Source organism: Sardina pilchardus, chromosome 24 (assembly GCF_963854185.1).
Source record: "Sardina pilchardus chromosome 24, fSarPil1.1, whole genome shotgun sequence".
In the NCBI taxonomy this organism is placed as follows: Eukaryota; Metazoa; Chordata; class Actinopteri; order Clupeiformes; family Clupeidae; genus Sardina; species Sardina pilchardus.
Window position 1 is genome coordinate 23,927,366 of NC_085017.1, and position 13,833 is coordinate 23,941,198.

The 13,833-nt window shown below is 42.1% G+C and overlaps 1 protein-coding gene across 1 annotated transcript; it reads right to left on the reverse strand.

Moving 5' to 3' along the window:
* Nucleotides 1-1,737: 1,737 nt before the first annotated feature.
* On the reverse strand, nucleotides 1,738-12,594 carry hepacam2 (HEPACAM family member 2). Its single transcript, XM_062530044.1, has 9 exons — nucleotides 12,444-12,594; nucleotides 8,508-8,858; nucleotides 7,899-8,183; nucleotides 5,952-6,248; nucleotides 4,450-4,575; nucleotides 3,589-3,622; nucleotides 3,424-3,458; nucleotides 2,828-2,901; nucleotides 1,738-2,682 (listed from the first exon to the last, which is right to left on the reverse strand). The coding sequence occupies exons 1-9, from the start codon at nucleotides 12,502-12,504 to the stop codon at nucleotides 2,572-2,574; spliced, it is 1,374 nt and encodes a 457-aa protein (XP_062386028.1). The 5' UTR covers nucleotides 12,505-12,594; the 3' UTR covers nucleotides 1,738-2,571.
* Between the last annotated feature and the right edge of the window lie 1,239 nt (nucleotides 12,595-13,833).

Here is a 13,833-nt window from a genome sequence, read left to right on the forward strand (position 1 = left end):
GTTTCTGGTCACGTGTCCATAGTTCTACCCAATGTAGACGGGATTTGTAGTCTTGTTTGTCAGGAGGCAGACTCATATAAATTCGTTCGTTTTCAGGTAGCCGTTTACAGCGCTGGCAGTATGTGTTGTAGGCTACCTGTAGTCGACTGGGCTGAAAGGAGTGTCCCATGTGTTTTAATCTAGGATGTGCTTTGTTTGTTTTTTTCATCGGACCACGATACAATTAGCTGTAGGCCTAATCACTTAATTGAGGGCACGAATCATCAAATAATGGTTTAATGTAGTGCGGTGATGTCTAGGCTATATGTCATGTCACCAGCAGATGGCAGTATTTATTGAGTAACTAGGAGTACCCTGGCTACACGCAACCCTATTAAAAAAAATCTCAAAGGCATCCTTGGATTGCCATAATCAGATGCACCCTGTCCCTGAAGTGGAGGGGATATCCATGGTGCAATCCAAAGATTGCGATATTTCGGGGTCTAATTTGTTTGTTGACAGTGATTTATGGAACAGTTCACTGAAAAGTGTTCATACAAAAAAAATAAATCACAAAAAGATAAAGAAAATACTTTTATGATCATCTTGAGCTAAGAGAAAGGTCCCGCTCATGAAGGAGGCACTACACGTGATCTAAATAAGTGCAGTGCAGAATACATGTGCTCATCCTAATTTCACTGTCAAATGAAGGGGTGGAGACATTTTCCTGACTGTATGTTGTTGCACAGGTATGATTCTGTGGCGCCTCCCATGACACACACACACACACACACACAAACATACAGACAAAGACCAAAGCTGAACAGATGGTCTCCTCGTAATAAGAGTGCATCATAAAGATTGCATTAACCCACCAAACTCAGGACGAACTTAAATTGTGACTTGCTCCTTTCTTTGTTTTTAGCATGTAGGATTGGGCTACCTTACAGGATGTGAGAATATATCTAACCTACCCAATGTGAGAACTAGTCATGCTATGAGGCAACTGCTGTGTGCAAAATAGGTGACAAATTCCTTCAGAGAGCTAACCAAACACACCACACACATATTCACTCAAACACCCAGACACCACACGGGCGCGCACACAAACGCACACACACACACACACACACACACACACACACACACACGCATACACGTACGCACACACGCACACACACATAGACACACGCACGCACACACACAAATACACACACATACACACATACACAGTCGTGACTGGGAATCAACATGCGCAGGTGGAAGGCCCTACTGCCACCCACTGAAACCTTCTGTCGCCGTTCTCATTCCAGACAGGTGAAACCACACTATAAGTCCTCCTCATCTATGAAGACGGATTCAACACAAACTGCATGATCATCTACAATTGTCCCATACAGTGTCATAAGCAATTTACATTTGCTATATGCACAAACTGTATGATCGTCTACAATTATCCCATATACAGTGTCATAAGCAATTTACATTTGCTATGCGCACAAACTGTATGATCATCTACAATTGTCCCATACAGTGTCATAAGCAATTTACATTTGCTTTATGCACAAACTGTATGATCATCTACAATTATCCCATATACAGTGTCATAAGCAATTTACATTTGCTATGCGCAAACTGTATGATCGTCTACAGTTATCCCATATACAGTGTCATAAGCAATTTACATTTGCTATGCACAAACTGTATGATCATCTACAGTTGTCCCACAGTGTCGTACACAAGCAATTTACATTTGGTATAAATCTTTATTCAGATAGAAAATCACACTTCTGTGTTGTGTGGCTGTACAAAATAGCAGATAAAGCAAAGTCTTAAGACAAGACAAGACAACATGTAAAATATAGCAAAAATAGACCTGTTGTCTTGGCATGTATTCTGTAGTATATAAGTATAACGGCGGTCATTACAGCTTTTAAAAATAAAGCATAGGATATTATAAAATAAGTATATATTATTTACATCTGTGATTCAGACATAGAAATGTAGAAATGACTGTAAATCTTTTTTTTCAATTGCAGATATGATTTTGCCTATAGGGAGAGGGGAATTCAACATATTCAAAACATATCTACTGCCAATAGGAACTCCAACTTGGCACATTTGGTTGCGAAACCATTCATGTGAAATTCCCCTTATTTCACTCCTACAGAGAAAAGCTCTGGAAAAGCTCATGACCATATGCCTCAAACAATTCCTGCTCAGAATTAAAATGCACTCATATCAAATGAGAGAAAATACAAAACAAACATATATAAATATGGTTAAAGAGAACCCTTCATTTGTGATGAAATAAATATCTCTCTGCAGAAACACTGAAATAAGCCACAAAAAAAAATATTATTTAAAAATCACCACAACCGTCCCCTGTTTTCATCAAGCCAGCTTACAGAAAAAAGGTTGGACAGGGACAAGACCCGTTCTTGCACTCATGACAAACATGGGACACACACCCAGGGATTCGAGCGAAGCACAGCTTCACTGTACAGGTGGCACTCTTCCACCAAAGTCACATTCGAAACGATGACCTCACATCAGTGCATATAAACACTGTCTGCCGCCCGCCGCCCAGCCTCACTTCAGCAGGCTCAGAGTGGGCGTTTCCGGGATCCGTCTGATGACATCATAGATAGTGGTATGCAAATCCTGTGTGGATTCAGGGTGTGCCAGAGATCTACATGATGCCTGAAAGAAGTACACAACACAGTTAATAAGTTCCAAGTGATCGAGAAGTTGATCATAAGGGTTTTGATGTATGATTGCAATGGACTGTGTCTCAATCAGATTAGATGGCTTTTATCGCCTCTTGGGTCTGAGGAGTGAGACCGACCTGAGTGGAATCCAATCTCCCAGGTATGGCAACAAATTCATAGATGCCAAAGTCTTCAGTCGCATCTTCATGGCCTATCAGAAAAAGCATATGTATCATTATACATCATCTTATATTAAGGGATCAATCTGCTGCCATGTGCCACTGTACCAGTAATTATATTAGATGTCAGAAGAAATGACAAAGTGCATTCATGTCATTGCATTTTAAAGCCCAGTCGTAAATATCATTCCCCTCAGTTTGTGTCATGCCACGGAAGCTGATAGCATCGCTTCCGTGCCCCACAGTCAAAGAATGAGACTTCTTTCCATGTCACGTGTGCACTTGTGGAAAGTGTTACTTCAAGTTATTGGCTTGCACAAAAGTTACCCATTCTGTTCTGCTTCTCCGTCACTTGGCCCAAACGAAGGGTCCAGATGTGTTTACGTTTTTATGTTGCCAAAAGAATGGCTCGATATGACCGTGATTGTTACATGCTGATCTAACGATGGTTCACAGAGCTCGACAGCTGTTTGTGCAGCCTATGTACACAGCAGTGCTTGACAACAGACGGGCGTCATGTCATAAAAAATAAAACAGTACTGCACATGACTTACCTGAACGGTGGGGTCGTTTTTGTTCTGTTATCGGCCTTTGCGGGAAAGGGAGAGAGAGACGCGTTTAAAGATTAAAAGTCATTTGGCTGTGTAAACAAAGTTAACATTCATTGCCCTGGTGGGACCAACTGTCAGACACACAAGGCTTCAATGGAGTTATCTTACCTTTTGGAGAGGGTGTCTTTCATCGTAATTATAACTGAAAGGCAAAGAAAAAACATGGTGAAATCAAGCCCATGGGGAAAAACAAACAACGCTTTTGTTGTTGAAATTAGAAATGATATCAACACCCATTGCTATTGCACTCAACAGGCAAGTTTCCCATGAAAAGCATTAAGCCTATTCTTAGACAAAAAATGGTTGTTGTTTTTTCATAGGAAACTCCTTTATCCTTTATCAGTGTCTGGAAAAACAAGCCCGTAGTGGTCCTGCTGTTGTATGTATGTATAATGGTGATTACAGACAGTATATAGTCTTCTACTTCAAAGGAAGAAAATATATGTCGTACTGTACAGTGGTATATTGTACACTATTAAAGGTTCAGTGTGATTCAAATGCAATACACTACGGGAGTGTACACTTCACCAATTAGCCAAGCAGCATGATGCTTAAGGAGTTTCAGAAGTTGAACTCTAACAAAGCATCAGAATTGCAAACTATAAGGTACCTTTATGTCAGCAACTGGAAAACAATGTTAATTCATTATCATAGTCTGGCTATATCACCATTACTAAGCTCAACCTTTTAAGATTGAACATTAGGATGGGGAGTGTGTGCTTTATTTCTAGGCGTGATCAATGGGCATCTTTCAAACGACTCCGTACGCTTGGATAGTCCTTCAACCAATCAGACCAATGATCTGGTGCCTTTTGAATAAGCTAGTTTGTGATTGGACCCAAAGGTTGTAGACAGGAAGAAGGGGAGACAGATGTGCAGGTTTCCAGCCTGAAATTCAAATTTGCTGGCAGGTCAGGCAAGGTTTATCCAACCTGTCATTATCATACACTGCTAATGCGTGTGAATTACCTCGCCTTGGGTGGCATGTCCTCTTGAACAGCAACAAACCACAAGCAATGATAATGACCGGACAGCACAGAACGATGGCAGCCAGCGGAGACAGGAAGGTTTCGTTCTGAGTAATTTTTTGCTTTCCTGTTGAAAAAAATGAACATGAGAAGAGCGTATTTCTTTTATATACAATTAATACAAACCTTTGTTTATCATTACTAAATGCATGTTAAATTGGTATGTCCGCTATATTACTTCAACATTAAAGTTCCAGTCTTGGGGTTTTTACGTATTTTTTTATTTTTTTGTTACATCTTCCAATAATATTTTTTTTGTTACATCTTCCAATAATAATTAAAAAAACAGGTCTAAATTATTTTTTTTACAGAAGGAGAAACAAAAGTTTCATCGAACACTGAAAGGTTGTGGATGATTTTGCACATTGCCAGGGCTAGGAAGCACATACCCCGCCTCACTTCCTGTTCCACAGCCAGGTATCTACCTGCTTTTCCACCCTGAAATCGAGACAGCCCAACTGTAGCTGCAAGCAGAAACTTCCCACAAGACAGACCGTAAGGTGAACACCTGCTGTCTGCTGTTTACTCTCCGGTCACCGTTTACACCCAGGACACAATAATATGTGCTTAGCAACTGAAAAGGGGAGGATGTAACCTTTCATGTCTTTATCTGAACCACAAGATTATTAGCAGCCTGTTTCAAAACACCCCATACAGTAGCTGGTTCTCACACTGGACAGCCATGTGCCAGGTTCAGTATTATTACTTGAAATTACATGCAGTCATTTTTTTTTTTAAAACTCAAACGGAAAGAAGCAGGATGTGCATTTGAGTTCTCACTATCTAGGTATGCAAAGGCCTGGAGCCAGTGGAAAGGAACTCCTGATCATGTGACGCTGATCATGTGAAGCTGAACATAAACTGACTGCACTACACCATTAATATCTGAAAACCCAGCTCTCCAGAGAACATCTCCTCTCATAGCACTACTACAGACAGTTGCACTCATTGATGCACTTATTACACTCATTGATGCACTTATTGTGGTTTTTAAATGGAAGAATTGCTCTTAAAAGCTTTAAATGTTTTACCATGTTGTATGTTGCTTTGATTGAAAAGCGTCAGCCAAATTAAATAATGTAATGTAATTTTAAAAGCACTATGTTTTCTAATGCTTGTTCACTACTCCCTACTCAGTATTTTCCAGAACTGATTTTCTTGGGTGCCTTTAACAGGTACGAGTAGGTACTAAAAATCGTAACGGGTCCACCCTTCAATCCGCAGTGGAAATGCCCTCCCAATCAGGGTAGAGTCGCACCGTGCCGTGCCGTGCCGTACCGTACCGTTACGAAAATGTGCGGTGGAAAAGGGCATTTAAAGCACCAGCCTTGCACCAAGTAATTTTAAGTCATAACAGGTACAGTCTGTATAGAACTATACCAGCCTTTGAGGCAGAACACCTTTACCTTGCCTTTCATCAGAGCTTTCATCTGAAACACTCACCTGAGCCAGTGCCGGCCATAACAAAGAACTGGGCCTCGTCCTCTTTCTGGGTGACATTGTTGAACGCTCGGACCACAAACTCCTTGGCGTGGGCCAGCTCGTGTGGGTTGACCTCGAACCGCAGACCGGTCATGACCACTTCCGTCCTGTTGCCAGTTTTAGAGATCCACACGCAGCTGTTAGGCGGGTTGGAGTCGGCGAAGCAGTCGAAGAGCACCAACTCACTGGGGTCCACCATGAACACCTCCCCAGTCTTGAGACCCTGGTGAGACTTTATGGCCAGGTTGTACGGACCATCTGTGAATTCCCAAGAGAGACATTATAGATGCTATTAGAGTTAAGATTTCCTGTGGATTGAATATTATCCTAGGAGTATTGTGTGTAGAATTATTAAAGGTGAGGTGTGTCATTATCTCTCAGTTTTGTGAGTTTGTTGATATTTGAGCTAGCCAATCAAATTGCATCCATTCCCTTCTCTGCTCCTGACACTCCATATTGATTGGCTAAGATCGTCCATGGCTCCATCCATGGAGGTATTATAAGAACTGGAGAAAGTGAACAAGTCCCGCCCCCATGCATTTCAATGTGAAAATTGCCAAAATGTAAAAAAAATTTCAGGCTTCAACATGGCGTTTTAAGGGGCTTGTTTCCGGTGCCGTTTTACTTAGCCAATTAAGTGCCAGGTTACTGATTGACGTAAGGTACAGAAGGAGAGCTCGTGCCCACACTAAGCTCGTGCATGAGCTGAGAGTGGAACAGCCACCAATCAGCATGAGGAGAATGGCACCGGACATGATGTATTTCTGGAAAATGGCGACGAGGAAGTGCCTTGCTAATCGGCGAAGCTAATCAGTCAAATCCTGACCCCCTGGCTCCATCCATGTTTGTTTCCCAGAGCCAGGACTGTGTAGGCGCACCGTGTACAAACACAAGTTTTATGGAGCCCACACACTGAACAAATAGCTAGATGAGCACAGGGAGCAATTTGATGAATTTGACCAAACGTGTATAAGATTAGAGTCACTGACTGCACCTTTAATGTGCAGTTGAAAACAGCTGTATTATCCATGGTGACCTCTGTGTTGCTCATGTTTTTCTACATAATGCATTTGATGGGCTTGATCTCTGTGAAGATGGCGGACTTCTTTAATACAAAAACAACATTACTCTCGTGCCCATGGAGGTAAATCTGCCATAAAAGCCACATACTGTATAACCGTAAATTACTAGTGTGGACTGTCCTGTTCAGTTTCCTGGTCACAGATGGTATTTATTTTTATTGCACTGACCTCTTATCAGTCCATGCCTGAGGCAATGGCACATGGCACTCAAAGAACACGCTACATTTCAGCTACAGGGACAACATTTGTGTAGGCGTTACATCTAACAATGAATACACTGTCAGTAGTGTTTAGTAATAAAGGTTTAGAAGAAAAGATCTAAACCATTTTGATCAATTATTCAATTTGCAGCTGAGCTGTTGTTTTCGGTTGCCTCAGACATAGAGAATCTGAGAGAATATATTCAGAGATTCATGTTTCAAATTCAAATTTTAATGTGTAACATGTTGTGCTTCCACACACCGTGTTTCACCTCAAAAGGTGACACCAGCAGACAAGAGAACAGAGGAGCTCTTTCATTGGTGCATACATGCAAACTAGTTTCTGTTCTAGTTCTACTGTACCTGCGGTCATGGTGCTTACTGAAAATGTGCTCACTTTAGGCTTATGTCTAGTCTTGTGATCTGGATACTTTCCTACACACACTGAACATCTGTATTATTGAACAATATTACACATACAGTATTTGTGTGTGTGGGGGGGGTAAACTTGTGGCATATTTATCAATGTATTTATTTATGGAATAATTTTCTTGTGCAAAAGGTAACATGCTAATTTGCCGTTCCTGTATAAGTAGAAGAGGACCACGGCTTGCTGCATTACTCACAGTAGATGTTGAGGTCCATGCTTTGGCTCTGACTCTTACTGATGTGGTTCCTGACCAGGCAGGTGTACCGGCCGATGTCCTCTTTGCGAACAGGCTGGACCAGCAGCGTGTCATTTGTGGGAGAGAAAACGTGTCTCTCGTCGGGTCTGACTGGAAGGTTGTCCTTCAGCCACTGGTACTGAACCTTGGTACCACTGGTGACCGAGCAGGTCCATGTTACATTGTCCCTGTCCTCTATGAGCTCATAGGCTGGCCTCTTCTCAATGGTTGGTGTGGACACAGGGACTGTTGGGAGACAACATCATGAGTCAATTGACAACACTGTACTTGATCCATACTGTCTGTCATGTAGCTGGACCTTGATGATCTGAAGGCCAAGTAAGAAATGGAGATGTCATCCAATGAACCATTTCTGAAAGGAAATACTGTAAAAGGACTTGCAGGTTTGGCACGCGTTTGTACATTTGTAAACAAACATTTGCATTCGGATAAGAAAAACAAACACACAATCGTCACGAAAGCGAAACCCTGTCTGTGTTAAACCAAAGGAAATGAAATCCAAACATGTGAAACCAAAACTCTCCAGGGAAATAAGGAAATGAATCTCACCATCCACAGTCACATAGACAGTCTCCACCTTGTGCATCAGCTGTTCCGGGTTGTGCTCCGAGAGCTCGATATTCAGCTCCAGCTTATATTCCCCTTCCGAGCTCTCATCCAGGCGGTGGATAATCAACGAGGCGTCCGAGAGACTCAGGGAGATCCTGTTGCGCCACAACCTATTCTTGATGACCCCACCGTTCTTGAAGGACACCAGGTGCGAGTGGTCAGGCTTGGTCTTGGACCAGCTGCCCTGGATGTCGATCCCATGCAGCGGGAAACGGGTCAACACGGGCAGAGTGAGAGGCTTGCCCTTGGTTCCATGGATGACCCGAGGCCTTGGAGATTCAGAGCTGGTATCTGAGCGAGAAAGAGAGATAGAGAGAGAGAGACAGAGAAAGAGAGACAGAGAGAGAGAGACAGAGAGAGAGAGAGATAAGTTTCCACCACCAACTGACTTCTACGCCATAACCAAATGAGGTTGACTCCTCACACTTTGGCCAACTCAACAACAGCAGCAAAGTCAGGACTCCAAATGTTGACTGTCTTAATATTTTAAGATTTAGTATGACTATGTTGATTTAGTTAGATTTAATATGTAAATGTTAAATTAGTTTGAGGTAATTTAATCTCCTTATCACTTTTTTTATTTGTATTAAACTCCATCAAATCCTAATGCAAACTAGTGGCTGAACAGGTACAGTAGAGAAAGGTGATCAACGCCAAGGTCATTTGAATTCCTGCATGGGACACATAAAGCATTTATTTACCAGTGATACTACTGTATTTACAATAGTGTAGTAGCACTACCCTGAATAGTTGCAGATGGTACACTGGGAATACGTGAAGCCTCTAAACACCACTTCCATTAAAAGAAATTGAGATAATAACAGGGAGTTAATGCTCTCTACACATAGTATACATTAATCAAATAATTTAAAACTTTGTAAAAATACATTTTGACCAATATGTTTATTAATAATTTGTAAAGGCTTAATCAAACGAGAAATATTTGGTCTCAATAATTATTTGCCACCTTTGCATTAATATGAATAAGATCCAGTTCATACAGTGTATGGTGACACAAATACGAGTCTAAAACACAATGTACTGGTACTTTGGGGCCTCGCGGCTTGTGCTTGTTCTTGAAAATGGGCATGTTCTTGTTTCGTGTTGCTGATCATTTGACTACACCAAGGTGTGGGAGGGCGGCAGTCAGGGTCAGTAATGTTTCTCATTAGACTAACACCTGTACTCTGCTAGGTGCTCTTGAGCAGTTCCAGGTTTGTATGCATAAGATTGCTCTCTAACCTGTTCTGTCTAAAAGCATACATACAGTACATGACACACAACCAATACGCTATAAACATTGAACAAAATCTCTGTTCTTTATGGAGTGACATATATTTTCCTCACAGTGCACGTGAAGCGCCCCATGTATGTTGACCCAAGTATGAATTCAACTATGTATTTTGGCTGGGCCGTAATACCATATTCTTTCAGTTAAGCTCTATCCTGTAACTGTGGGCTGGATAAATATTTACTACGCTCTTTCAGTGACACACTGAAGGACCAGCAGAAGAGTCCTGGTAGTAAATTCCTGGTAATTGTTTTTTTTCTGAACTGGTCTTAAAACAAACAGTAGCGTGAAAAAGTGGCGTGAAGGATCCGTTCAGCATTACAATGAGTCGTTAGGGTTGCACAATGATGAGTGGGCTTCTGTTGCCTAGAGGACCCTTGATAAGTGAGAGAATGCTATCTCCATGGAGGATGTGAACACACAACACATGGACACAATAGAGTAAGATTGTTGAAGATTGGAGGTGTTTTTTATTATTCTTTTTATCAGGGTTGAGGCTAATTAGTGGATTTGGTGATGGGTCTAATTACCATTGAGTGCTGTTGGTCAGTCAGTGGGCAGTGTTGATGAAGTGAAGAGGGTAAGGAGAAAGTGTGTGTGTGTGTGTGTGTGTGTGTGTGTGTGTGTAGGTGTGTGTAGGTGTGTGTGTGTGGCAGCTGTGTGTCCACACATGTCGTTGCCTGGTCATGCAGTCTGACAGCAGGCAGGTAGGCGATATAGGGGTAAACACACACCAACACACACACACACACACACACACACGTGTACATCCTCTCCCCTTTTCTTGTCCTCCTCCTACTGCCTTCAGCACTGACCCTCTCAGAACACACACACACACACACACACACACACACACACACACACACACACACACATACACACACACACACACACACACACACACACACACACACACTCACATTAACAATCTCCTCTCTCGCATAAACACACACAAACACCGACGCCTGCCTGGTTCTGAGGATCTCGCCTAACAGGCAAGTGTTGTGAATGACAATAGCTTACTGTGTGCCTCGTGTTATGTACTAAATAAATAATAAGGCCACCCCTAGCAATAGTGGAAGGTGTTGGTGTAGGGGTGTGTGTTGGGAGGAGGGGGGGAGGGGGGTCGTGGGGTGGACGTGTGCCGATGCCACAGGCCAAACACTAAAGGAACCCCCATGAATAAACTGGAGTGTGCTTGGCACTCTCCACTCCTGTTGTCCCTAAACAAACTGGTGATTGTTGTGGTGATACAGTAGTCCGAGGAGAGGAGGAGGAGGAGGAGAGGGAGGGAAGGAGAGGGGGATTATGGTGGGATAATGGACACTCAGAGGTGAGGTGCTTGCCTTTTACTGACACAGTGAGACCATCAGCATAATACAAACATGTCTACACATAAGCCACTTAAGCCTTGGGTAAATAGGAGAGGGGGAAAAAACAACAGTTGGGAGTACTTTTCTTTGCAAACACATAATTGCAGATGGTGGGAATGTTTGAAGCCTCTAAATGCCACCTCCATAAGATATGATGGTGAGTGAATGCTCTTCACACACATATTGTACATATAATAAAATAATTTAGCTTCAAAACTCACTGAATATATACCACTCTCTTCCTGGTCTGAAATATCGATTTGTAGCCAAAAACCTTTAAGAGCTGGATCAAAATGCTCATTTAAAAGATGGTCAGGATTTGGAGGGGTTTGTATCTGAACTCTTCATTTCTGTTCAAATGAGGATGTCATCTTCTTTCTGAGATCTTTTGGTCACTTTTGTGAAGTCGAATGAAATCATGAAATGTTTTGCATATGGAACAAGGAACTCACACGTGTATTTCTTTGATGCTACACTTTCGAATCAACAAATGATTGCTGAGGTGAGTTCTGTACACCAAGTGCCAATGTGGGGACTTCTGTAAAAAGTCATATGATATGGCTACTCTTACGCACCAGTCTGTCTGTTATGAGAATAGACATTGAGTCAGACGCTTCAGGCCTTTTCCCCTATACCTTCATGATGGACCTCACGCAAGCTATATTTACTGTCACTGTATCTGTATGTTGTGAGATGAGATACATTTAGTAAATGACCTAATTAAATATCTGGCAGGTTGCTGGGTAGCAGTTAGAGGGGTGGTAGCGTGCAACTTTGCCATTTTCTACCTGCAGTTTTGAAGTTCTTTACAGAATATTACAGTATAGACAATATTGTATATATTGTATTGCCCTCCTAGAATCCTGATTAATTGACTGGAATGAATTCTGTTATTGACGACAGCATAACATTTTCCAAAGCAGTCTCAGACTCCTGAAACTTTAGTCAGAATTAAAAACACTTGACCCTATGCAGGTAGGTAATGGTGTAATGGTGTAATGCTACATTTCCAAGTCACCATACCAACCCAATTTACACAGAATAACCCTTTTTACACCCATCTGGCCATTTCAAAATGTTCTCAAATGGATAAAATGAACAACCTATAATGCCAAGAATGGCTTCAAGCTTTGCCAAAAAACAGCATGATTGCATGTCCATCCAACCTGCTGTTGTTGCTTTTGGAGAGTTATTTCAATAATATTCCCTTACCAGACAGGACGAACACCGAGGCACAAATCAGCAGGAATGCCGGACTCCGAACGGACTTCATGTCTGTCTGTCTCCCAGGTCCCGTCCTATCCTCAGGGGAGAGCTGTTCGTCTTGTGACAAGGAGAGGGAACTGATGACAGCATTTGCCAGGGAAATGAGAGGAGCCACTCGGCCCCTCCCATGTGAGAGAGGACAGGGCAGGAGAGGGAGTGAGCGAGTACACCTGGCAGAGTCCCTGAGCTTTACCGTGGTGCGGCCCCCACCGCCACTCAACCAGAGCTCCTGAGGCACAGTATCAGTCTTCACCTGTATACCGAAACACACACACACACACACACACACCGTCATACACAATCTCTCTCGCCCTCACACAGACACAGACACACCACCATACACAATCTCTCTCGCCTTCACACAGACACACACACGTTAGGGTTTGGGTTTCTATGAACTGCTCACACACACAGCCTCTCCCTCAGACACTCACACAACCACATACAATATATCTCACAGACACACAGACACACACATACACACACGCTAGGGTTGGAGTTTCTATGAACTGCCTCAAGACAATTTCAGTGTGACGTCTAAACGTCTAACTAACAGTGACTTGAAATGAATACATTCTGAGCAGACCAAGTTTAAAGATCAGATCGCGGTCTTACACAAGCAACTGCCATCAAGTCAGTGAAGAAACATCTCAAATAACCATAAACAAAACACAACAAACAGAATCCTTATCACGGTCATGACAACCAGTGTAAACACAAAGTCCATGCATGCTGAAGCGCAACAGAGCAAAAAGTATGTACACTCAAAAAATGTGCTGTCCATCTGGACAGAGATGTGTTAAAAAATAACGCACATTGTGCTATTTTCAACACATACTGTATTGTATAGCAAATTACAATATTGTGTTGTTCCAACAGTTGCAGGCCAGACTATAGTTGTTGTATAGTTGTGGATAATGTAAATTCCCACTGGGCACGTACTAATAATCAGAGGGCAAATTATCAAGAATACATGGAACCAGTTAAGTGTCACATCTCTGACACAGCTGATTTTAAATGCATAAATGACTACGGCATTCTTCATCAATGACCTCTTACTAACGTGCCATAAGGCAATGGTCACAAAAGAGTCTTTTGATAGGACCCAATAAAATGAACTCCTTCATAAACCGACCCATTCTTATTGAGGTGATGATTTTAAAGCTACTCAGACACTGGATTTTTCTGAATGGTCCCATCATGTTGACACACAAAAGAACGGATTATGGATGTAAATTCAAGACAAAACCTTATGCAAAACACAATCCTCAAGCTAAAATATTGTGTATTTGTATTCATCTCTTGTATACTATGTTTTCATCTCTTCTCCAGTCAT

Bases quoted from the DNA above. Each gene is read 5' to 3' on its own strand.
- hepacam2 (XM_062530044.1), bottom strand. From the start codon at position 12,504: ATGAAGTCCGTTCGGAGTCCGGCATTCCTGCTGATTTGTGCCTCGGTG. The intron at 3,459-3,588 runs GTAAGATAACTC...TTTCCCGCAAAG, and splicing joins AAAGACACCCTCTCCAAAAG to GCCGATAACAGAACAAAAAC. The intron at 2,683-2,827 runs GTCGGTCTCACT...TACTTCTTTCAG, and splicing joins GGAGATTGGATTCCACTCAG to GCATCATGTAGATCTCTGGC.